Source organism: Lolium rigidum, chromosome 5 (assembly GCF_022539505.1).
Source record: "Lolium rigidum isolate FL_2022 chromosome 5, APGP_CSIRO_Lrig_0.1, whole genome shotgun sequence".
In the NCBI taxonomy this organism is placed as follows: Eukaryota; Viridiplantae; Streptophyta; class Magnoliopsida; order Poales; family Poaceae; genus Lolium; species Lolium rigidum.
Window position 1 is genome coordinate 37,000,736 of NC_061512.1, and position 24,018 is coordinate 37,024,753.

General features: G+C 44.6%; 1 protein-coding gene and 1 long non-coding RNA gene across 3 annotated transcripts; both read right to left on the minus strand.

The window, feature by feature from the left end:
• Nucleotides 1-783: 783 nt before the first annotated feature.
• Nucleotides 784-5,853, minus strand: LOC124654456. Of its 2 annotated transcripts, XR_006988363.1 has the most exons (6): nucleotides 5,743-5,853; nucleotides 5,521-5,572; nucleotides 4,809-5,170; nucleotides 4,629-4,714; nucleotides 1,384-1,570; nucleotides 784-893 (listed from the first exon to the last, which is right to left on the minus strand). It is a non-coding gene; the product is annotated as an uncharacterized LOC124654456 (long non-coding RNA). The 2 variants fall into 2 exon arrangements; XR_006988362.1 differs by having other exon boundaries at nucleotides 4,629-5,170.
• Nucleotides 5,854-5,928: 75 nt separating this feature from the next.
• Nucleotides 5,929-7,545, minus strand: LOC124658160. Its single transcript, XM_047196580.1, has 4 exons — nucleotides 7,502-7,545; nucleotides 6,350-6,645; nucleotides 6,158-6,280; nucleotides 5,929-6,084 (listed from the first exon to the last, which is right to left on the minus strand). Exons 2-4 carry the CDS (start codon nucleotides 6,595-6,597, stop codon nucleotides 6,069-6,071), a joined length of 387 nt encoding a protein of 128 aa, XP_047052536.1. The 5' UTR covers nucleotides 6,598-6,645; nucleotides 7,502-7,545; the 3' UTR covers nucleotides 5,929-6,068.
• Between the last annotated feature and the right edge of the window lie 16,473 nt (nucleotides 7,546-24,018).

The window sequence follows — 24,018 nt, forward strand, 5'->3', positions numbered from 1 at the left end:
AACTTGACAACCTCTGGAAATGTCTCAGTGAAGTTGTTATATGCGGATTATATGAATGGTCATATGGTATTCTTAAATAAATATATTTGGAAATTAAAGGTGCATTCAAAAATTAGAATGTTTATGTGGTTCCTCCATAAGAAGGTATTACTCACAAAACATAATTTGACAAAACAGAAATAGTTGGGGTGTAAAAAAATGTGCCTTTTGTGATCAGGATGAATCCATTGAGCATCTGTTTATTATATGTACATTTTCTAGATTAGTTTGGAGAGTTGTGCATTTCACTTTCAACTTACCCCCACCAACTAATGTCAAAAACTTATTTTGAAATTGGTTAAACAGATTAGATAAACACACTAAATTGCATGTTCGTATTGGGCTATGCGCTATAATGTGGGCAATTTGTTATCTTTAACAAAGCCAGTAATGCTCAGTTTCTGCAGCTTGTCCACAAGGTTACTTACTGGATCAATGTTTGGACCCTATTGCTTCCCGAAGACCAACAATCACATATGGATACTTGATGTTCTCGTCTGATGGCGGTCGTTCGGGCTATCTTCAATCAGGGTGGTTGACAGCTTTCTAATAGGACTAGTAAATATGCCCGTGCGTTGCAACGGGAGAGGGACAATCTAAGTCGTGGATATAATTTTAACGCAAAATGGTGTGTTCTACAGTCAAGCGTGCCACCACGGTATCCTTTTCTCGCCGCTTCTCCGCAAGCGTCAGTAGTGCTAAGAGCCGGTATCACCATCTCATGCTATGGATCATCCACTCCAACACCATGAAGCCAAGACCTTTGTCCGCCACATCACATGTGTAAAACTTATACATGAACTTGTTCAACCATCTTTATATCCATCTCATCAAGTGTCAAGTTTGGCATATATCTGGATCAAGTACCACAATGTGTGATTATGAAAGAACCACAAGTTGATGCAAGAAACTATAATCTCAGAAGCAGCCTTTGTAACCACAATAACAATACCAAATCAGTACCAAATTAACCTATATCACTTCCAGGTAAATACACTCACTCAGTAATGAAAACCTTCAATCCCAAATATGAACCCAAGATTCTAATCTCGTACGAAAACAAAGGAGACTCCCAAGTTTGCACAATGCCAGGAATCGGCATGAATACTACTTCCAATTTGCAAAATCTCACACAAAAGGAAGACTACATGATGGAAAACAGACAATGTAGTATTTTAGTTTCTAGTCTCTGTTCCCATTCTAATTGGCCAAAGAAACTACAATAGCCTGATGCTGGACGTGCCAACTCTTACGCTAACTTACAAAAGCCTGATGCGGCATTACACTTGGTACTGAGGCAGTAGTGTGCGGATACGGGGAATATTGAAGGAATTCCTGACATACCGTGCAAAGACCTTCTCACTGTCGTCTTCAATGGTAAGTGCAACTGAAAGCCATGCGTTCATCCATTGTGGCAGATGACTTTACAGAAGGTACAACACAGTCCATCTGGTTGTTCATTCACAACATAGCCAGAGATATTGTGGAATAAAGAAAACTTTAAAATGTGGTCAAGTAGAACACAACATATCTGTACATCAAGATATAAAATGAAAGCAGGATGTTAGCACAAAGAAACGATTAAATTTGAAGAATGCACTCAAATTCTTAGAAACACCACTAAAAAAAGGTATGCGACTCCTCAAAATAAAGGGTATCTGAGACTACTTTTATTGTATTTTGACATATTGGTGGTGATACAGTGGTTGTTTTCTTAAGCATTGTCAACATCTTAACTTGAAATGCCGTGATAAATCATGCCGGCAAGTTGAATTTAGCAGCACTGGCAGCAAGATCAAGTGATATATTCTGGAAATTGATGGGGCAAAGGATAAACCATTGAAAAATACAATAAGCACAGTGTCGGACAATGCATCAGAAAAGAAGTTCTCACATTTCCTTTTAAAGGCATACTCCTCTTCGTGTGCCCCTGTATTTGTCTCCAAATCAGCATCAGGTGCACATTTTGATTTATTTAGCGGACACAAATCCAATCGAATTTCCAGAATATATTTACAACAAAGTTCAGTAGCCTTCAAGGCATTACAGATATTTGTAGCTTTAAAGAATCCAATGATGAGTGAGGTGTACACTCGATGAGCCGAGCGTGGAAGAAAACAGCGAGCTCAGCTGGTGTGCGATGTAATGCATCACTTTGAGCATATATGTTCAGATTTAATAATATTCCTGGCTAGCCAATAAGGGATAGGTTATTACCTCTTCTTTCATCTCGTTCTGGATACTGGATAGTAGTAGATGTCTACATGTTTGGGAACATCTTAAATAACACTGGCAGTAAGAGCTCCATAAATGAAATTATGATGCACATCGAAAGGTACCAGCCTGAACATGTCCGTTGTTTGTGTGTGTAACCTGTTTTCCTCTCTCTCCTTGTAAGGCTCTTCTCACGAGCAAGTTAGTTCATAACCAATAATGCTGCAAGTTATAATTTAATTATTACTTGCAATGCTTCAACTTGGCGGCCCATTCAGCTCTTAACCACAATACAAAATATAAATTAATGGATGCATTGTGTATATATAGCGAGCATTGCATTTTGAGAACATATCCAACCATGAAAAAATCATAATGATGGGAATGGATAAAAATATTTTCTTTACATCCTCTTCAAACATGTACATGGTATGATCTAAAAGAACAATATTCAGAAACCATTAGACACAACAAAGTTGACTGTTAATTTATGCATGAAGTTCTCATTTCATGATATTTCAAGCGAGCATTACGTCAACTGTATGCATACCAAGTAGTGAGGAGAAAACGGATGCCAATGCTCAATAAAAACAACAATCCAAGTACTCGCTGGCTCTAATTCAGCACATAAGTAAATAATCATCATTCTCGGGAAAATTGTTTTTCTGTAGTTTTCTATGCAAATACAATTGTACTGTATCTAGACTATTGAAAGTTTAGAGTACCTTGAAAATGATCTAGACGATTAAATAATGTGAAACCAGCCATTCATCTGTTTTGGTCAGTCAAGGTTGCTCAGATCAAAACTTTGAGATAAAAGTTTCTGAAATGAAGAAGCAAGTGGTTGTTATCATCCATCAAACATGCATATAAAATCTTAATATTATTGAAATCACTCACATGTATAGAATATAGGAGCATTGGCCTAGAGCTGTGCCTAGAAAATGGGGAGGACAGTGCCAATATTTGCAGCAAAGAAAGATTTCGCAAGAGGTAGAAAAGCATTTGGGAGGTCCTGGAGTCACTGGAGATGCATGTCTGCCAGAGCGGTCCCCTTGCCATGCTTTCTGCTAGAGCAAGTCGACGATGTCGAAATTCAAATCCTTGTGCAGTGATCCTTGGAATATATTATTAATCAATTTTTGTTGTAAAAGGATCATGCTAATAATATATTCCAAAACTCAATAAACTTTCACCTTTGCTAGTTTTAACATTAAGGAAAATGAGGTTACTGCATATGGGTTCAGTGGGCTCTTTCATTGTCGGTCTTGCTAGATTCTACATCCTGAAAAAGGATACTCAATTAACGTTGAACTTGAACAAAGTTGCAAATTTCGGTTACAAGGAAACATGGTATTATACTGAACTTTGTTCTGCATATAAAGAAAATCAGCATGATGCCTTGTAAAAAATAAGTTGCTTTTGGGCATCAATAGAACTGTAAGATGCATATACTGATTTGCTCATGACATATGCACCATCTATTTATAAAAATTTTATGCAGATGGCTTTATCTGGGCATTCTGATTTCACTAATTTGTCACTACCCATCATAGCAAAACACAACACAAGGGTCTAGAATAATAACCATACCTGCATAGTAAGTGCTATTTAGTTCAAGAGGATTTATGGACCATTTAGACGGAGGTGCAATATCAAAATGACTATTGTACTGCCTAGTGAAGGAACAAAAGAAAACATACTGATATCAAAAGTGATAATTTAAACCAACAACTTGGAAACCTAAAGGACAACAGGAACACAGAAGGCACATCATGCGGAGACGAAATAAGAGGAGCAACTGACTGGCAAGAGCGCCACCAGATGTCGACCCAGCCTGCCATCCAGAGGCAGTCACAGAAGAACCCCGCCTGCCGCCATTTCCAAAGTTGTCGTGCTAAACCACTATAAAAGTATGCGAAACACAGACTTTTAAGGATGGGTATATTTAAGAAAAATACATATGGTTTCAGTCTGGACTGACCGTGGTAAACTAAGTTTCCTCCATCTAAGTGCCCTACGCAACCATGTAACAAAATTACCTTTGATTTAGTTCAGAATCTCTACTTCTGGACCAAGGCTCTAACCAGTATATGAAAATTTCCACTAAAATTATATCATAATCTGAAATGTTACAAGGTTCTAAGATAGTAAATACTAACTTGCCTGTAGGTGTATGAGATAAATAACCATATCCATTCTGGAAGCAACTACTAATCAACAACGTAATTCACATGATACCTTGCATATACCCACTCTCGAAATTAACACCTGACAGCTCCCCCTTCCCCTTGCCTATGGCCACTCTCCAAACTTCATACAATCAGCATGATAAATAAATTGCACAGGAACTTACGGAGGGACAACCCAAGTACCTGTATTTCACCAAATATGCATTGTGCATCGAAATCATCTTTCCTGGCATGGAAGCTAGGCGACATAAAAATCTGCAAGATAGCAGCTGACCAGTAGATGGAAATGAGAGCATGTCACAAAGCTTGTGTGAGCACTCAATGAGGTGATAGGAGCTGGAGTGATAGAAGGGTAACTACAACCATGTTTTTGCTGGCTATGACGTTACCACTGTTCAGTACTACATCTGGTCGTATTGTCGAGGAACGACAGATGGTATGCTGAAAGGACGGTGGTATGTTGGCGGCAGCACAACAGGCCTGCAACTCAGGCAACTTTCGCGAAGCTGTGCATCTTGACCTTGGAATCATTGTACATTGAAAAGGGATGTGTATGTGCACTTACGCATATGCATTGACACAATGAACAACACAATTTCACAATTTTTTTAAATCCCGGTAATGCAAGAAACAAACCAAAACAACAGATTGATTAAATTATCTTTACCCATGGTCTTGGACTCTGCTGCGGACATAATCAAACTGATTTCCTCTCCCTGCCGAACCTGAAACCCAAATTGGTATCGCTGTGAGTTAACATGGCCAAGGAGAGGCCTTCAAAGTTTACATATTTCTCAGCTTTGTCATATCATGGGACCAATAAGCACACCTGGTGCATTCTCTGCATCATAAGTATCAACAGAAGTAGTTTTCCATGTGGCATTTCAATTGCTCACTCACATGCATAAGCTATGCTTGCAAATATTCATCTTTTGTGTAAAATCTTCAAATCACGAGAAATTACTATATGTATGATAAAATGGACCAATGAATATTGTTCATTATTTCAGTCATTAATTTATTGGCATTATTAAGACTCTACTTGAATAAGATACCTACAGAAAAATATGATCACCTAGTCCAATGAAGAAATCCTCTCTCCCGCCAAATCTCTCAAACCTGGTCTCCTGCAAAAGAAAATAAAGCGAAAAAAATTGAACACATGAGAATAACCGAGAAGCCGAGCTGAGCATGTTCATGTAAAAATGACGAGAGCCCTCATTCTGCACAATATCAGATACCCTATAGCAAATAAAAGTGAAATGAAAATTTGAGGAGGGGGAGGTAGCAGCTCGACCTGCACACATGTTGGAAGCACACAACGAAAACACACCAATCCGAGTCTCACACGATCTTCTCCACAGTGATTTTTCGCAAACATTAACAGAGGTCTTGATCTGGACCATTAAAGATGCACTGGATCTGGTCTCAGTCGGCCTCACCCATAAGCCTTCGACGTACGTCAGCGCTGAAGCAAATGTTTTGCTTGTGTTAAACGATCAGAAAATCAAGGAACATGCAAAATTAAATGGAAAAATAGGAGGCTCTCATGTGATAAAAAATGGCCCATGCTCCAGGCAGCCATGGCGCGAGCACTGCGACCATTACATCCATGGTTTCTCCTCATGGACCGCCACCTCTGCATCTCCCAACAAAAAAATGTCTAGCAATAGAGACCGTTAACGGAGGGGAGAAAATGGGGAGAAAATTACCTCACCAAACTGCTATCAGCTGCACGCGCTGGTATGCGGAGTGCCAGTCTCTGCGCCTCACGTGTGGACCTGAACACCACTCCGTCGCGGTGTCGTCCGCATCGCTCGATTCCGCCCGGCGATCTGCAGACAAACATCAAAAAACGTATGTAGACATGGCAAAACCTAGTAGAGAGATCAGGAGATGCTCACCTTGCACGTGATAGGCACCTCAAGTGAGTACACGAGGTCATCCAGTGCGGACGAGTCGACGAGCAGCGCGAGGTGGCGGTGCTCCTCCTCTCCTCGTCCTGCAACCCTTGACCGGAGATCTCCAGCCCTGCCAGATGTGGACTTGGATGGGGTCGTCGCTGTCGCGGCGGCCGTGACCGATGGCGCCGCGCTCCTACGTCCCTCCTACCTCGCCGTCGGGAGACCGGCCCATTCCTTTCGGTCGGCATCCTCCCCGGCCACGCACGCTAAGATCTCTAGAGGAGGAGCACGAGGGTCTGCGGGTTACTCGGATTTCTCGGAATCAAAACGAATCCAAGCAAGGAACTAAAGCAAATTCCAAGCAGCAAACTAAAACCACCAACGCTGCCAGTCCTTAAATCCATATAAACGGACCAAAACCACATTAAAACCCACCTACACAATCGAGGAATCAGGGTCACAACAAGGGCACGAGAGATAGTGCCGATGTCTGAACAAACCAGCAGACAACCACAACTCTGACTGAGATTTTATATGCAGAAATGGGCCGAATATTAACTTGCAGCTACGGTAGAGGATAATTGGGGATCAGCAAACGAGCACAGACGAGGGAAAAAACAACACCCCAAACGTGAACTAACCAATCGTTTCGAAACGACGCGGGGAGATCAAATCGAGCAACCTGTATCCAAAAATAACCGCCGTAAACGAGACGAAAATGAGGACCAGATCGAAGCGGAAAGCAGCTGCATTGCGGAAACTCGGCCTTCCTCTACCGGAACATGCCGCGAGATACCGGAAACTTCTAGAAAACACCTGCTCGAGCGCTCGGTGCGCCGCATCAGCCCGGTCAGAAAACCCCAACAGCAAACCCCCAAAATGGCGGACCGAATCGCCGCAAATCAGCGTAGAAAAAGGGAACCAAGGACGCAATCGAAGCGAAATCGAAGGCCGTACGGCACGATTAATCAACCCTAACTCGGTTCAGAAGCGAAGCATCGAACCCTACCGCCGTACGAGCAATCCAGCGCCGCGCTTCGGATCCCCGAGCGAAGGCGAAGCACCGGAATCAGGCGACGGGGCGGGGGAAGCACGAGCGCGCTAGGGTTCGGGAACGTTCTGGAAGGTTCCGGAGGGAGGAGAGGGGCTTACTGGTTTTGGGGGCGGAGACGGCCGCTCGGGGGTCTGAGGACGTGGTTAGGGGAGGCGAGGGTTCCTGTGTTTCATTGGGCTTGGCCCATTATTGCGCGTGCCGAAGGAATCGACCAGGACGACCAAAATTGACGTATTGGTACCGTAGGCAGAATAAGGAACCAATTGAGTCTTTTTAAGTAGTAGAGATACAAGATGCATAGTGCGGTTCTGTATTCTCTATTAGATGGTTTGTTCATGTGGAGACGCTTTGCGACCAATGATTTTGTAATAAATATTTAAATACTGTGTGGATGAATTTTTTTAATTAAACGGCTGTGTGCATCAATTGGTGCAGACACCGGGAAGCCCCATTTCTAAAAAAATTATAACACTGTGTTTATGGAAAACTGCCAGCACTCCCTCCCACCCTCCCAAATCTCTGTCTCAATTTAATTAGCACAACGATATGTCATGTAGTATAGGAGGAGCTCACTGCTGAGGCCCGTTGATTAATTTTGGGTTGACCGTGTTGGTTTGCGTGCAAGGTGTGACTTAAGTTGATGGCATCAGATGGCATGTCTCCGTACGTCACCATAAGCATAAGTCTATGTCTGTTGTTACCTTAGAGCAAGTACAATAAGGTACACTATAAGAGATAAAATATTATATATTTGCTTAGTTGGAGGAGAGAGATTATGAGAGAGAAGGAAATTGGGCTTTTATCTTATAGCCAGCTCTAGCACGTTCTTCTAGGCACTATGTGAGACTAAAAAGTGAGCCATGTATTGTAAAAATATTATACTTTTATAGCCTACTATTGTACATGCTAGCTATAAGTTAACCATAGATGATGTGGCAAAATATTATAGCCGACTGCCGGCTATACTATTGTTCTTGCTCTTACGTCTTTTCGTGGTTCGACACTCTACTGCGCATGACGGCATTAAGGAATGATGCAAACTAGTACAGGTCAGCTCTCCTTTATCATGAACTCCCGCTGCCAACAAAGGTTATGTTTCAAGCTACGATAATACTATCTTCGTCCCAAGAAATAAGACGCACGCGTATTTAAAGATGAAATTTGACCATAAAAATTAAGCAACAAAATCTTAACTATATTATATGTAATTAGTATCGTTGGATTCGTATTGAAAAACACTTTCTAATGATGTTAATTTCATATAAACAATCTTTATATATATAAAATAATTTTTAGTCAAACGAAAATCACGTAAAACGGGGACGTCTTATTTCTTGAATCGGAGGTAGTATATGCGCTTGCGCTTTTTGCATGCTATAATTAATTCTCTGACATCATACATAGACGTGGAGGGAGAGGTTGGAAACCGATCGACTCACGAATGACTAGGCCATTGTGTACTCATTTTTTTTGGTGATTTAGAAGTCGTCGAAGAATATTCCTGATTACTGTCCAGGGTACCTAGTAGAGGGCGAGAGTTTTGTCTTGTGGCGTGGGTCGCTTCGTTTGTCGCTACCAGCTTGGCTCTCCGCCGGCCGTTCCAACGAAATGAATATTGATGAAAGTCAACCTCGAAAAAAAAATTGATGAAAGTATAGTCAACGGCGTTCCATGCCTCGAAGAGGTGTTGTGACAGATACTAGTGCACAGCAGTTTTTGCCTCGCTCCTATCCACTTGGCAAATTAAATGAGGTCTTTTAAAACTAAACAAGGAAGTAATTCTCATCATAGATCACCAATCATTCAAGTCTATTCCGCTTTCGTGCAAATACACGCCTCTGGATTTCTTTAATCTGCCATTGCCTGAATCATAAGAAATATAAATACGATCGATGACATTGGCACAAGTAAATCTGACATTTTGAAATAAAATAATCTTTTGCATGTTACATCGTCTACTACCTACAATTCGTTTACATCATTAAATTTATCGCGATCCATTGTTTCAACATTAGACAACACTTAGCTGTATTTCCGCCAACCTATTTTGTACCTTTTCTTGTTACGATCTTAGAATGCACTCGTTACCATCCTATCATTTTATATAACGCAAATAGCACGCTAAAAAAAATAGCATGGCCTTTCAAAATACGCTATGAAGATTATAACGTGCTAATAGTGTGCTATTTTACAAAATAGCATTCACAAAAAATTAAAAAATAACAAATATAGTTTGTATACTAAGAATTTCAGCAGCTCAAAAATTATCCACAACACAACGATCAATAAATTAAATTGATAAACTCATGATCGCACTGAAAGATAAATATTTGTCAGTCCAACAAGTAAACAAGTGGACAAGTAGATAACTAATTAATCTGCCAACATGCAAACAATTAAAGAGCCAACTACATATGAGAAGTAGTAATTAATCAAAATGAGATGAACTAGATGGATAATGCATTCGGTCAACATCTGATTCAGCTCATCATAATGAAAAACTAGAAGCAACTTCTTCTTCTTAACCAGATTGCATCAGTAGCTCTTACTCGTTATGATGTTGATTCTTCTTCTTCAACATGTATGCATCGTGTGAGGGGGAGTGGGAATTGTCGATGTGCTTCTGTGGTTTCCAACGGGTTGAATGATTAAGGTTAGAATGGGGATTTAGGAAACTCGTGGGCCAAAAGATCCAAAATAGCTAGTCAGCTGCTCGATTTCCCTACAAAAATAGCGCCGCTACAACGCTATACAAATAGCGCCGCTATAACGCTACGAAAAATAGCGCGCATGGCGCCGTTAATAGCGTGATTAGCGCCATAGCGAGCCAAATGTGCATAGCGTTGCGTTCACTTTCCAAATACGCTATAGCGCCGCTATAACGCCGAAATAGCGCACTATTTTTTTCAGTCTAGCAAACAACAACACTACGGCAACTTTTACCAGACCGTGTGCTAATTAAGTACACCCACAAGTACAAATGACACTAAAGACATTCCCATCGCAGTGCTCTCACACCAGAAGTTGTTGCATCTCCTCCTCCGCCATCACCTCCTTTAGTTTTCACCATGAAAGGCGGGATCATCTGCCCCCTAATCCATGGGTATGTGGTATTAGCTTGATCGCATCTGTCAATGTACCTCGATGCTTATGAAATGTATGAGATGATTTACTCAATCAATGATTTTTTTCATGCTTGCCTTTCACAATTTTATAAATGCATAGTGTTACTCTGTTCTTTATGTTAGGACTGGAAAAAAACCCCAATTTAGTTTATGAAGTTGCCTCGGATGTGCGTTTTGGTCATGAACTTGCAAATCATGAATTTTGGGTTACAAAGTTGCCATGCACGAGTGTTTTTGTCACTATCACGGCGACTGTCAGTTTGCTGACGTGGCCAATTAGCTGTTTTGGTCACTCTGTCACCGCGATTGGTAGTTCATGACCAAAATGCACATCCGGAACAACTTCACAGGCATGGTGTGCATTAGGTGGAGTGAATCGTTTCATGTGATTAGCGTAGGTAGGGTATAAATACAGTAGAGCAATATCATACCCATAAACGTGTAGCTCCCGAGTATAATAGTTTACCTATATTTGTACTCATGGGTATAGAACTTTACACACACCCATAACCGAGGCTACCCTGAGAAGTTGGGTACCTATTAGGTAGATCAATAGTTCACACTAGAAAAACCCTTATAGGCAACATCATATTAGTGTCTCTCTTCTAAAGTCACAAACCATCAATATTCGCCCCAAATACCGAAGTCTAATCCCTAAATACTTGTACGCCACCACTAATAACAACCAGTGGTGTGAAGTTGTTTTGGCGCGCTACCACTAGGTATGCCTCAGTGTCCTTGGACCATCCCATACTACTGGTGGCGTGGCTAATCAGTATCATTGATACTCGTGGCATGGCCTAGTGGTCCATGCCACCAATAAACACCCAGCCCAGCCCAGCCGAACCGCCTCATATCGAATGAGTCGCAAACCGCTCTTCTCCACTCCACTCTTGCTCACGTCCCTCTCACTCCACTTGCTTGCACCCCCTCTTCCCCATCGATCCATGCCACCACTACAGTGTATCCATGCCACACTTCCCCGCTGCATCTGCATCCGCATTAATGCCTTCCCGCCGTGATGCAGCCCCGACTGCATTGCCACCACACTGCCCAAGACAGACATCCGCATCATCTCGTCACCGATGCCGCTTGCATCACCTCGGTGAGTGTCGGGTGCTACCCTTTTTGTGGTTGTAGATGATTTAGAAAATGTGCATAGTTGATTTCGTAAACATGGATTCTGTAGATTTAGTTAGATGCCATTTTGTAGTGTAGAACATGTGTAATTTAGATTATTTAGTAGATTGAGATTGTGTAGTGTGTGGATTTAATTTGTATTTGATTTTATTAGTTAAAAAATATTGTTAGTGGATTTAGATTCTTGTAGTTGTTAGAAATTATTGTTAGATGATATTGTTAGTGGATTCAGATTCTTGTAGTTATTAGAAATTGTTGTTAAACAAAATATTAGATTTATTTATTTGTTTCTTGTTGTTGTTAGTACCATACTGGAGCCGACGTTTTGTGGTGTGCATTAGAAGGGGACGAAAAAGCCCACATGTGGGGAGGCGATTACCATCAATAAGCGAAAACACTACCTAGCACATGGCCGAACCTTGAGCAGGCGAGACACACCAATGATTGTGTGGTGGATGGTCCTGACTCCTGACATTTGGAAAGAGGGCACGACTCAACTTACCCGACAAATGACAAGTCGCAGACTTACTCGTGCCGTTGGATATGAGGATAGCCACCAAGTCCGAGGAGGAGGAGCATCGCCAGACCATAGCGTTGGTAGACTCCCCCTCGGTGGGGAAATACGGTCGGTATCCTAAGGTGGTGTCACACAACCTCCATGAGTTCAAGTCCTCCGACGTGCACCAGCATCACGACCACACTTCTGGCACATGCTAGCAGCACAAGCATGAGGATGAGTAGTTCAAACAATGTTAGGAGCAACGAATGTATTATTTAGAGATATTCATAATGTATTATATTAGTGGTGTGTTGCAACTTATCATAATAGAGTTTATATTCTTCTAATGCTTAATATGCAACTAATCGTGCAATAAACCAAAAATGTTCAAAATTTCTTATGTTTAGAATGCAATGGACCGTGCTAGGCTTTAGAACTGATTCATGTTTTTTTTTTCATCTGTTAACATGATCATGCAACATATGAATAACCCGTCGTGCACACATTATGGCTACGTTAGCTGCAAGGATAAAATGTCTAACTAATTTTTGTTTTCACATAAATTTGTACAGACCTCCCCTGTGGCGCAAGACGCGACTTGCTGCTCCATGTCAACATATGAGTTAAGTCTCGTCCTACTCAGAAATCCTGAAAATTTATGGTTCTCCTGACAATGAGGACAAACCAAACTTATTTTGGTTGCCTTGGTTGGAAAGCCCTTGCAAATGACTACATAATGAAAGCTGGGAGAAGGTGCTTGCTCTATCTTAAGTATGCCAATAGCGACATTGGCGTGTTTTACTAGACCCCTCACACAAACTTTTATGAGTTTGCTGAAGACAACGACCAACACATTAGAGATGATGACGACAGAATTTTGTATCACGATGAACAAACGAGGACTCAGAGTAGGACTAGCTCGTGAGCTAATTAATATGTTAATTGGTTGAATCAACAATTTTGTACTTAAGCCAGCAAGTTAAATTTATTTATACCAGTCTATAGTAGATGATGTTATATCGAATTATACATTCAGTAATATAAATTGCTGTTTTTAATATGAGTTGTTGTCTGTCATATAAATTTTATGTAAAATTCAATAAAATCAGAAGCTATAATTGAAATTTCTCATATACATTAGTTCTGTGGTATTAGTTGTGATATACCGATGATATGCCATGTACACTTCAGTAAAACTATTTTAAACACTAGTATCACAACCTACAGTGCAATGACACATCGTACTGCACTTGTGTTCTTCTACTCTCTACTGGATCGTCGCGTGCCTGGCGCCCACCTATTTTCCCTGGCCCACTACAGACAAAGAAAGTGAGAAATTGTTGGATCTATAGGGGGAAGATGGAGCTTGGTGGTGTTGTCGCAACACTATATTGGGGGAGGACCAAGAGATTGAGAACTCGAGGGGGCGTATGTCAGATCAATATGGGTAGGGTTCGGGTATACTTGTGGGCACATAACTGTATCTATGCCATACCCATGCCATGACTTGATGGGTATGATACAGGTGCTACCCATGGATATTTGTGTTGCTTTAGATATAATCATACACTACCCATGTAGGCCGGCACGGCAAAACTTGGGTAACCATACCCTGGATAAAATTGCCATCTTTAGTAACGGAGAGAGTTAGAGTTCATTGGTGCTTTCTCGAAAGGCCTTTTTAGAGATAAATATGGATATTTATACTAATCTAAAGGCACAACTGATGTCCTACTTCATGGCATAAAAGGTGGCATAAGAAAACAAGACGTGTGATTACAAGCGTTTACGGAAGGTATTAACTTCATACTTGAGCAGATTGTGGGGTTACATTGACAATAGGACGTGACATACTCCTATCAGTCACTGTCCGTGACAGGCGGCCATTACTCTGACCGTGAGATAACCCATTAATAACTATATATCCTCGTTAATAACTACCGGTGACATGACTCTGATAGTGACAACGATGTGTGAGGCATATTTTTTGCACTTGTCTTTTTTCTGCTTGTTTTCATGTACGTCTGCTAGTTGATGGTTGTTTTAATGAACGGCTGCTAATTAAGCGATGTACTAGTACACAGTACTATAGGTAGGAAGATTTAAATCACGTCGAATAATCAAGCCAAAAGATTGTTGTCATGAAACCAATTATTGTAGTACACGAGCATGTTAATCATCAATCTTTCTAAATTGAAAGGACTTGTTTCCTTTACTTTCTTCAATACTTTGCATGATGCCATGCTTAGTATCGTTCCTTTTACATGCGTCAGGTGAACAAACCCGGGAAATCAGCTGCTTTTGGAGAATCCGTTTCTAACAAAGGAAGGTCTTAAAGGACCTTCTGTTGCGCAAACTGAGTTTGGCTTTGGTAGCGGTTCCACACGGTGGAATCAGTCCACCTAGATTTAAGTCATAGATTTGGCATATTTGCATTTATCTGAATTATTTTAGGATTTAATCAGCCCTATTGTTTCTGTGATACGTGATCTCCCTGTCAACACCGATGCATTAGTGGTGACTTTGTCAACCTTAATATTTATGGTCACAGTCCCTCGAAGGTGCTAATTAATAGGGATACAATGTGTGTGTGCACGTTCATATGGGTGAGCATATGTGCGTGTTTGTGAGCGCCTGCGCTATTTTGTGTTCTGAAAAAATGGATCTGCAGCTCCATCAATGCAGGGTAGCAATTATAATGGACTCCAACAAAGAAAGGAAATTACATCACATCCTTAAATTTTATATAAGGACCTAGATCTGTAATCAAAGAAAGGAATCCAGTCTCTCTCAACCACCACATAGTACCTCGTCGCCGCCAGGACACTGGTGGAAAAACAGGCTTCCGGGAAGCCCCATAAGTCGCGAAGGTAAAGGAACCGCGACTAATGGGGTCTTTAGTCGCGGTTCGTGTGGCGAACCGCGACCAAAGGCTCTGGGCCCGGGGCGCACGGTGGCCAGCCGGTGCACGTGGGGGGCTTTAGTCGCGGTTGGCCAGCCCAACCGCGACTAAAGGTGCCCGAAGGCCTTTAGTCGCGGTTGGCCGGGCCAACCGGGACTAAAGCCCCTCCCCTATATATACCCATCCAGCAGCCAACACTTAGCCATTTGGAGCCATTCTCTTCACAAGTGAGTGTTAGGTTTGCTTTTGGTTCCTCTTATGCACATAAGGTGTTTGATGAAATGCCCCAAGAGCATGAAACAAACATGATATGAAGTGTTGGAGTCACACTTGAGCTTTCTCATTTATTTTTTCCTCCTCGATCGCGGTTAGCAACTTGAACCTTTGATATGTGTCATTGATAAAATATGCATGTGTGTGTAGTTCATTAATTGTTTAATTTATATTGTTTGTAGCTAGTTAGTTTAACAAATGCATGATGGTTAATTATATATTTTATATTATAATAATGCGGATGAATCGGCAATGGATGTACGGTAACCGACTCTCGGCGAGTTCGGTACGGGTTTGAAAGATTTCCTCGTAGTGGCTAATGCGAACAAGCGGGGGGTTTTGTTATCTGTCCATGTGTTAAGTGTAAGAATCGAAGGGTTACTCTTCCTCAAGAGATGTTCACATGCACCTGCTTCGGCACGGTTTCATGCCAAGCTATAATTGTTGGACCAAGCATGGAGAAAGAGGGGTTATAATGGAAGAAGATGAAGAAGGGGATGATTTCAATGATGAAAGCTATCTTTCTCATTTCGGTGATACTTTCATGGAGGATGCTGAAGGTGAAGGGGAAGGTGAAGAAGAGGCACGTGATGATCCCGTTGATGATCTTGGTCGGACCATTGCTGATGTACGGAGACGCTGCGAAGCTGAAAAAGAGAGGGAGAATTTGGATCGCATGTTAGAGGATCACGAGGAAGGCGGCTGTACTCCGGATGCGACGATGGTCTGAAAAAGCTGGGCTGCACACCGGATTTGCTTGAGATGGAAGGCACGGGCAGGTGTAGCTGACTCGGCATTTGAAAACTTGCTGAAAATGTTGAAGAATATGTTTCCAAAGAATAACGAGTTGCCCGCCACTACGTACGAAGCAAAGAAGGTTGTCCGCCCTCTAGGTTTAGAGGTTACGAAGATACATGCATGCATCAACGGTCGCATCCTCTACCGCGGTGAATACGAGAATTTGAATGAATGCCCGGTATGCACTGCATTGCGTTATAAGATCGAGGCGATGACCCTGGTGACGATGTTGAGGGCCGGAAACCCGGGAAGAGGGTTCCCGCCAAGGTGATGTGGTATGCTCCTATAATACCACGGTTGAAACGTACGTTCGGGAACAAAGAGCATGCCAAGTTGTTGCGATGGCACAAAGAGGACCGTAAGTCGGACGGGGAGTTGAGACACCCCGCAGATGGAACGCAATGGAGAAAGATCGACGAGAGAGTTCAAAGATTTTGCAGGTGACGCAAGGAACATAAGATTTGGTCTAAGTACGGATGGCATGAATCCTTTTGGCGAGCGAGCTCCAGCCATAGCACTCGGCCCGTGACTCTATGCATCTACAACCTTCCTCCTTGGTTGTGCATGAAGCGGAAGTTCATTATGATGCCGGTGCTCATCCAAGGTCCGAAGCAACCCGGCAACGACATCGATGTGTACCTAAGGCCATTAGTTGATGAGCTTTTACGACTGTGGGGCGGACCTGGTGTCCGTGTGTGGGATGAGCACAAAGAAGAGGAATTTGACCTACGAGCGTTGCTTTTCGTAACCATCAACGATTGGCCTGCTCTTAGTAACCTTTCGGGACTCGTCAAATAAGGGATACAATGCATGCACGCACTCGCTTACATGAGACCGAAAGTGTACATTTGCCAAATTGTAAGAAGAACGTGTACCTTGGGCATCGTCGATTTCTTCCGAAAGGTCATCCAGTAAGAAAGAAAGGCAAGCATTACAACGGCAAGGCAGATCACCGGCCGAAGCCTGCGGAACACACTTGGTGCTGGAGGTATTTGATATGGTCAAGGGTTTGAAAGTCATCTTTGGAAAGGGTCCCGGCGGACAATCGGTTCCGAAGGGAGCCGACGGGCACGTAGCCATGTGGAAGAAGAAATCTATATTGCGGGAGCTAGAATATTGGAAAGTCCTAGAAGTCCGCTCCGCAATCGACGTGATGCACGTTACGAAGAATATTTGCGTGAACATCCTAAGCTTCTTGGGCGTGTATGGGAAGTCAAATGATACAAAGGAATCACGGCAGGACCAGCAAAGTTTGAAAGACCCTGATGACAAGCATCCGGAACGGTTTCAAGGTCGTGCCAGCTACGCTCTGACCAAAGAAGAGAAGGTCATCTTTTTTGAATGCCTGAGCAGTATGAAGGTCCCGTCAGGATTCTCGTCCAATATAAAGGGAATAATAAACATGGCGGAGAAAAAGTTCCAAAACCTGAAGTCTCACGACCGCCACGTGATTATGACGCAATTGCTTCCGATTGCTTTGAGGGGCTCCTGCGGGAAAATGTTCGAGTAGCCATTGTGAAGCTATGTGCATTCCTCAATGCAATCTCTCGGAAGGTAATCAATCCAGAAGTTCTACCACGGTTACGAACGATGTGATCCAATGTCTTGTCGGTTTCGAGTTGGTGTTCCCGCCATCCTTCTTCAATATTATGACGCACCTCCTGGTTCACCTAGTCGATGAGATTTCCATTCTCGGTCCTGTATTTCTACACAATATGTTCCCCTTCGAGAGGTTCATGGGAGTATTAAAGAAATATGTTCGTAACACGTGCTAGGCCAGAAGGAAGCATCGCCAAGGGCTATGGAAATGAGGAGGTAATTGAGTTTTGTGTTGACTTTGTTCCCGACCTTAAGCCGATTGGTCTTCCTCAATCGCGGCACGAGGGGAGACTAAGTGGAAAAGGCACGATCGGAAGGAAATCAATGATATGTATGGACGGCCATTCTCCGACCGAAGCACACCACACGGTTCGACCAATTCCAGCTTGGTGGCTCCGTACTTTGAGAAACACAAGAATATTTTACGCTCGGACAACCCCGGGAAGCTCGAATCCTGGATTAGGAAGGCCCACATGGAGACTTTCGGCGGTTGGTTGAGAAAACATTTAATGAGTGACAATAAGGTTGTAGATCAGCTTGTACATGTTGGCCAAGACACCATCTTCGACTATAACGACTTTCCAAGGGTACGAGATAAATGGGAATACATTTTACACGATCGCCCAAGATAAAAAGAGCACCAACCAAAACAGTGGTGTCCGCTTTGATGCAGACAACCGAGAATGGGCAAAAGGTCACATATTATGGTTACATAGAGGAGATATGGGAACTTGACTATGGACCCTCCTTTAGGGTCCCTTTGTTCCGGTGCAAATGGTTCAAGCTAACGAGGAGGTGGGGTAAAGGTGGACCAGCAATACGGAATGACAATGGTGGATTTCAACAATCTTGGTTACCTTGACGAACCATTCGTCCTAGCGAAAGATGTCGCTCAGGTTTTCTATGTGAAGGACATGAGTAGCAAACCGAGGAAACGGAAAGATAAGAAAACGATCGGTACATCATGCGATGATCCAAAGCGCCACATTGTTCTTTCAGGGAAAAGAAACATCGTGGGAGTGGAGGACAAGACAGACATGTCGGAAGATTATAATATGTTTGCTGAAATTCCGCCCTTCAAAGTGAACACCGACCCAAGCATTAAGTTAAATGATGAGGATGCTCCATGGATACGGCACAATCGTAAGCAAGCGGGGACACAAGGGAAGAAATGATGTGTAATAATTTATTATTGTACCAAACTTTGTTGAATGAATCATGTGAATTATATTACCCGTGATGTGTTTAATTGGTGTCCATTTTCGAATGATTCAATTGACTCGAGATAGCACTGATGATACATGAAATTTGGAGTGACTAAGTCATACTCCTGCATACATGAAATTTGGAGTGACTAAGTCATACTCCTGCATACATGAAATTTGGAGTGACTAAGTCATACTCCTGCATACATGAAATTTGGAGTGACGATTTAGTCATACTCCTGCCTAGGCGTATAATATGCATACTCGTAGTCTTCATAGCCGCCGCCGTTGTACTTGGTAGTCGTCGCCTTCTAAGTTGCCGGCGTCGTCGTCGCTGCTGTCGTCGGCTGTCGTCGGGCGGCGCTCGTGGCTCGAGCCGAGGGTAGCGCAGGCGGGGGATATCGCCGGCCGTGATGTAGTCCATGACGCTCTGCGGAGTCCGGCCGTACCACCATAGCCGACGGCCGGCCTCGTGGAAGTTTCCGGGAGGCGAGACCGTCCTCCTCATACCTGGCGAGCGCCCTCTCACGCCGATTGATGAAGAATGCGTCCCAAGTATGCTGGTTATCGGGATGCCAGCGGGGATTCATCCGCTGCTCCGGCGTGAGGTCGAGGTAGTAGTGGTTCGTGATGGCCGCCCGGCGCGCAGTACCACGAGGGACGGGAGGGACCGGCACGCCGCCGACGCTTAGGCTCCGGCCGGCGAGGGACGCGGTAGCCCGGTGGGCAAGGGTAGTTCGAGGCGCAAAGCTCCTCCACTCGTTGGTAGGTTAGAGTGGGTGCGGTGGAAGCCATGAGAGAGTGATGAGAGATTGTAGAGATGTGATAATGCTGGCCAAGCCGGGCTACATATATGGAGTGACAAATGGCGGGAAAAATGGGAGCGGGAAGAAAGTGGCGGGAAGAAAGAGGCGGGAAGAAAGTGGCGGGAAGAAAGAGGCGGGAAGAAATTGGCGGGAAGAAAGAGGCGGGAAGACGGGGAAGAAATGGCGGGAAGACGAGGCGGGAAGAGGGGGTCGGCGGAAAGACGAGAGGCGGGAATTGAATTAGTTTTATTTTTCTGAATTTTTTGATATATTATTTGTATTTTTAAATTTTTGAATTGAATTGGTTTTATTTTTATGAATTTTTTGATATATTATTTGTATTTTTAAAATTTTGAATTGAATTAGTTTTATTTTTCTGAATTTTTTGATATATTATTTGTATTTATAAAATTTTGAATTGAATTAGTTTTATTTTTCTGTATTTTTTGATATATTATTTGTATTTTTAAAATTTTGAATTGAATTAGTTTTATTTTTCTGAGTTTTTCTGTATTTTTAACATTTTGAAAAACAAAAAGTAATTCAAAAATACCTTTAGTCGCGGTTGGCCTCGCCAACCGCGACTAAAGGTCTGTGCGCGCGCGGGAACGAAAACCGGCGAAAAAAGCCTTTAGTCGCGGTTGGGTTGGCCAACCGCGACTAAAGGTCACTTGCTAGTCGCGGCTCTCCTCCCCAACCGCGACTAAAGGGGGGCTATAAATAGTTTTCCCGAACCGTCGCCAAACACATCGTCTTCTTCGCCGCTCCGCTCCGTCCCTCTGCTCGATCGAGAGCTCGCGCGCCCACCGTCGCCGTCGCCGTCGCCGAGCCTCGCCGTCACCGCGCCTCGCCGTCGCCGCGCGGACGCCGTCACCGCCGCTCCGTACGTCGCCGCCGCCCTCCGCGTGCGTGTACCGCGCGCCGTGTCGATCCGTGCGGTGCGCCAGCGCGCGCGCGCCGGCCGCCGCCGCCGCCGCCGCCGCCGCTGCTGCTCGCCCGGGGCGCTCGCTCGCCGTCGCCGTGCCCGACAACCGCCGCCGCCGCCGCCGTCGCCGTGCCCGACAGCCGCCGCCGCCGCCGTGCGTCGATCCGGAGATCGAGAGAGAGAAGGGGAGCCGGGGCGCCGCCCGACCGTTTTTTTTTCTTTTTTAGTTTTTTTTTCTTGTAAAATTTCACTAAAATATCACTTAAAAATGAACTAATTAAAATTTGACTTAAAAATATCACTTAAAAATGAACTAATTAAAAATGAACTTAAAAATGAACTAACTAAAAATGAACGCGTACGTGTTCCACGTAGCTAGCTAGACACCGATCGACCCTCCTCCGCCGCTTCCTTTCCGCTTTAGTTGTTGTTGTTGTTCTTAATTTCCCTCCGCGCCCGCACGTCATGCCGCATCCACCGAGAAGAAAAGAAAAGAAAAGCGGCTCGCCCTTTCGCCACCGCCACCGCCACCGCCGCCCCCTTTCACCACCGCCACCGCGCGCGTATGCGAGGGGGAGCGAGCCCCTCGTCGCCCCCTCCGCATACGCCTCCCTCTCCGTGACGCCGTCGTCTACCTCCCCGTCTCGCGCTCTTCCGCGACACCCTCTCCCAACCCCTTCCAGCTCGCCGGCCCCCTCCTTTTTGCCACCGCCCTTTCGCCACCGCCACCGCCCCTTCTTCACTTAATTAATTTGTTTTGACTACATGTTTTCGGGACTGACATATGGCGGGCGATAGAGCTGACCCGATTCTCGGACAACTATGATCCGGACGGCTGAAGACCATATGTTCGGCATCATAAAAGGCGATATTCCTTTTGTGCCGACCGGAGAAGAAGAAGATGATATCGCTTCTTATCTGAACTTTGAGTGTGAAGATGAAGGGCGCCGTCGGCAAGCGGATGATGCCGAAGAAACGTCGATAAACGACGATCTTCAATTGGAAGTAGCAACCACCTCCGGCGCCGAGGTATATATATATATACATATTGAGCGTACGGTGATACAACTAACTGATTTGAATAAATGTGTGTGTACTAACGCGCGCGACTCTCTTTCTTATTTTAGCCCTCGGCCGGATCGTCGAAAAAATCGAGTACGTCGTCGTCAAAGCGTGGCGCAACCAAGACGATGAAACCGGGAGAAACATGCACCATCGATGTTGTCGACGAAGAAACCGGTAGAGCGGCTGGAGCCCGAGCAAGAACGCCACCAAGTTTGTCGGCCAATGCGGAGCCGTTGTTAGAGACAACGTCTCGATCACCCGCCAGGAGTGGAATGAGCCAAAGAAGGCACGTGTTGGTTTCACTTTTGTCGAACGAGAGAAAAAAAAGATTGCTTCAAAAAGCTTATGGAACATTTCGTTCTACCTCCGGAATACCGCAAATACGATGAGGAGGGTAACAAGATTGCGGAAAACAAGAAGAGGCGCAAGCTAGTCAAACAGTTCGCTCTTTCTAGGATGGCCAACGCATTCCGGAAATACAAGCAAAATCTAGCCCATGACTTTGTCAACCAGGGCAAGACTCCGGATTTCAAAGGACAATATGAGAAACTGCAACATGATTGGCCAGAATTTGTGAAGCAAAAGAAATCGGAGCAGTTCCTTGAACTATCGAAAAAAATAAGGAAAATGCGGCCAAGAAGGAGTACAATCATAAAATGGGGCCGAGGAGGGTATCGCTTTTGGCAGCCTAAGTGGGAGAAGATGGAGAACGAGGCGAGGGCGCGAGGAATCCGTCCAGGTACGGAGGGATGGGACCCAAGGGCCAAAAGCTGGTGGTACGGGCATGGGGGATCGGCTGAACCCGGAGACGAGGGAGTGTGTTTATCGGGGCAAAATAATTACACCCACCCAAAAGCTTATTGAGGCAATGAGGGAGGCTCAAGAGGGAGGATCAGGTTCAACGAGAGAGAACGACGCCACGACAAAAGCCCTCGGGAATCCTCGAACACGGAGGACGTATACGAGGCATGGGGCCCATTCCGTGGAAAATAGGGTCCCCCGGAACGATGACCCGTACGGTTACAGAAGCCGTAAGAGAAAGATGGATCGGGATGCAGATGTTGTGGCGAAGTTGGTAACTGAAATGGATGTGATGAAGAAAACCGTGAGTGTACTAGTCGCCGAAAGAGATGCATCTCGGGCGCAGCATGCTTGAAGATCATCCAATGGATCTCGGAAGCCGGCGAGCGGAGAAGAAGCAGCGTGGCTTCCACGGAGGCCTCACCGGCTGGTGCACCGACGATAGAAATTACTGCACCGGAGCCTGCGGTGGTCGAAATTACTGCACCGGAGCCTCCTCGCTACCCCGTGGACGATATAAAGGAGATGAAAGCATGTCATCTCGTATTATCCTATCGGGAACATGTCCATGAAGGTAGCCATCGGCGATGCTTTACCACCGGAGCACTCCACCACAACAACCCCATTCAAGATGGCTATGCTCGTGTGACGGTGGAGGAGATAGTCCAAGGGTTTGAGGACCTGGACATTGACATTGCTACACCTGAAGGGGTGAAAAGACTTGGAGATGTCAAGCGCCGAGTTCATTCTATGGCGGAAGAAATTTATCAAGTTTCCGGGCGAGGCGCCAACAAGTCCACCCCCGTACGGTGGTGGTGGTGGCGGTGGCGGTGACGGTGGCGGTGGCGGTGACGGTGGCGGTGGCGGTGACGGTGGCGGTGGTGCTTCACCTAATACACCTCATTCACGTCAGCCCGACGCCGCCGCCCCCGGTCCTCGTCCGGCGGGTGATCGGACACCGGTACCGCCCCCAATCCACCTCCGGCGAAGAAGCAGAAGCAGTCCTGGGTTATTAACCCGGACCCTTACGTACCTAAGAAAACAAAGGTACCGGAGGTATCACTGAAGCCTCTCCCCACGAGGCCTTGGGAAAGTAGTGCCGAGGAAGTCGAGGCGGGCGCGGCTGCTGATTTAGAGAAATGGAAGGCGAACGTCAAGAAGAAAATAGAGGGCGAGCCCAAGCCAGTATATTCTGACAAGGAAAAGCGAGTGGGCTAAGTCATTTTTGAACACACCGTCCCAAGCCGCGAAGAATCTGCTCGACGACTATTTACGTGAACTTCGTAGGCAAGCACTCGCGTTGAAGACCGAGGAAAGAGTTGGCGGAGAAGAAAGCCTTGAAGGACGAGGCCGAGTCAAAATTAGAAAGGGGGAAAGAAGTTGCCCAGCTCGGGAACAAAGTAAACAATCGATCGCCCCGCTCATAGTGCAAGCCGCCGGTCCGGATGCCCCCGATATCATAGCAGCTGCGGCAGCC

What these genes read in the sequence shown, in the direction of transcription:
- LOC124658160 (XM_047196580.1), bottom strand. Translation starts at nt 6,597, where the DNA reads ATGCCGACCGAAAGGAATGGGCCGGTCTCCCGACGGCGAGGTAGGAGG. An exon ending in AGGTGCCTATCACGTGCAAG is followed by an intron (nt 6,281 to 6,349) that starts GTGAGCATCTCC and finishes GTTTGTCTGCAG; the next exon opens with ATCGCCGGGCGGAATCGAGC.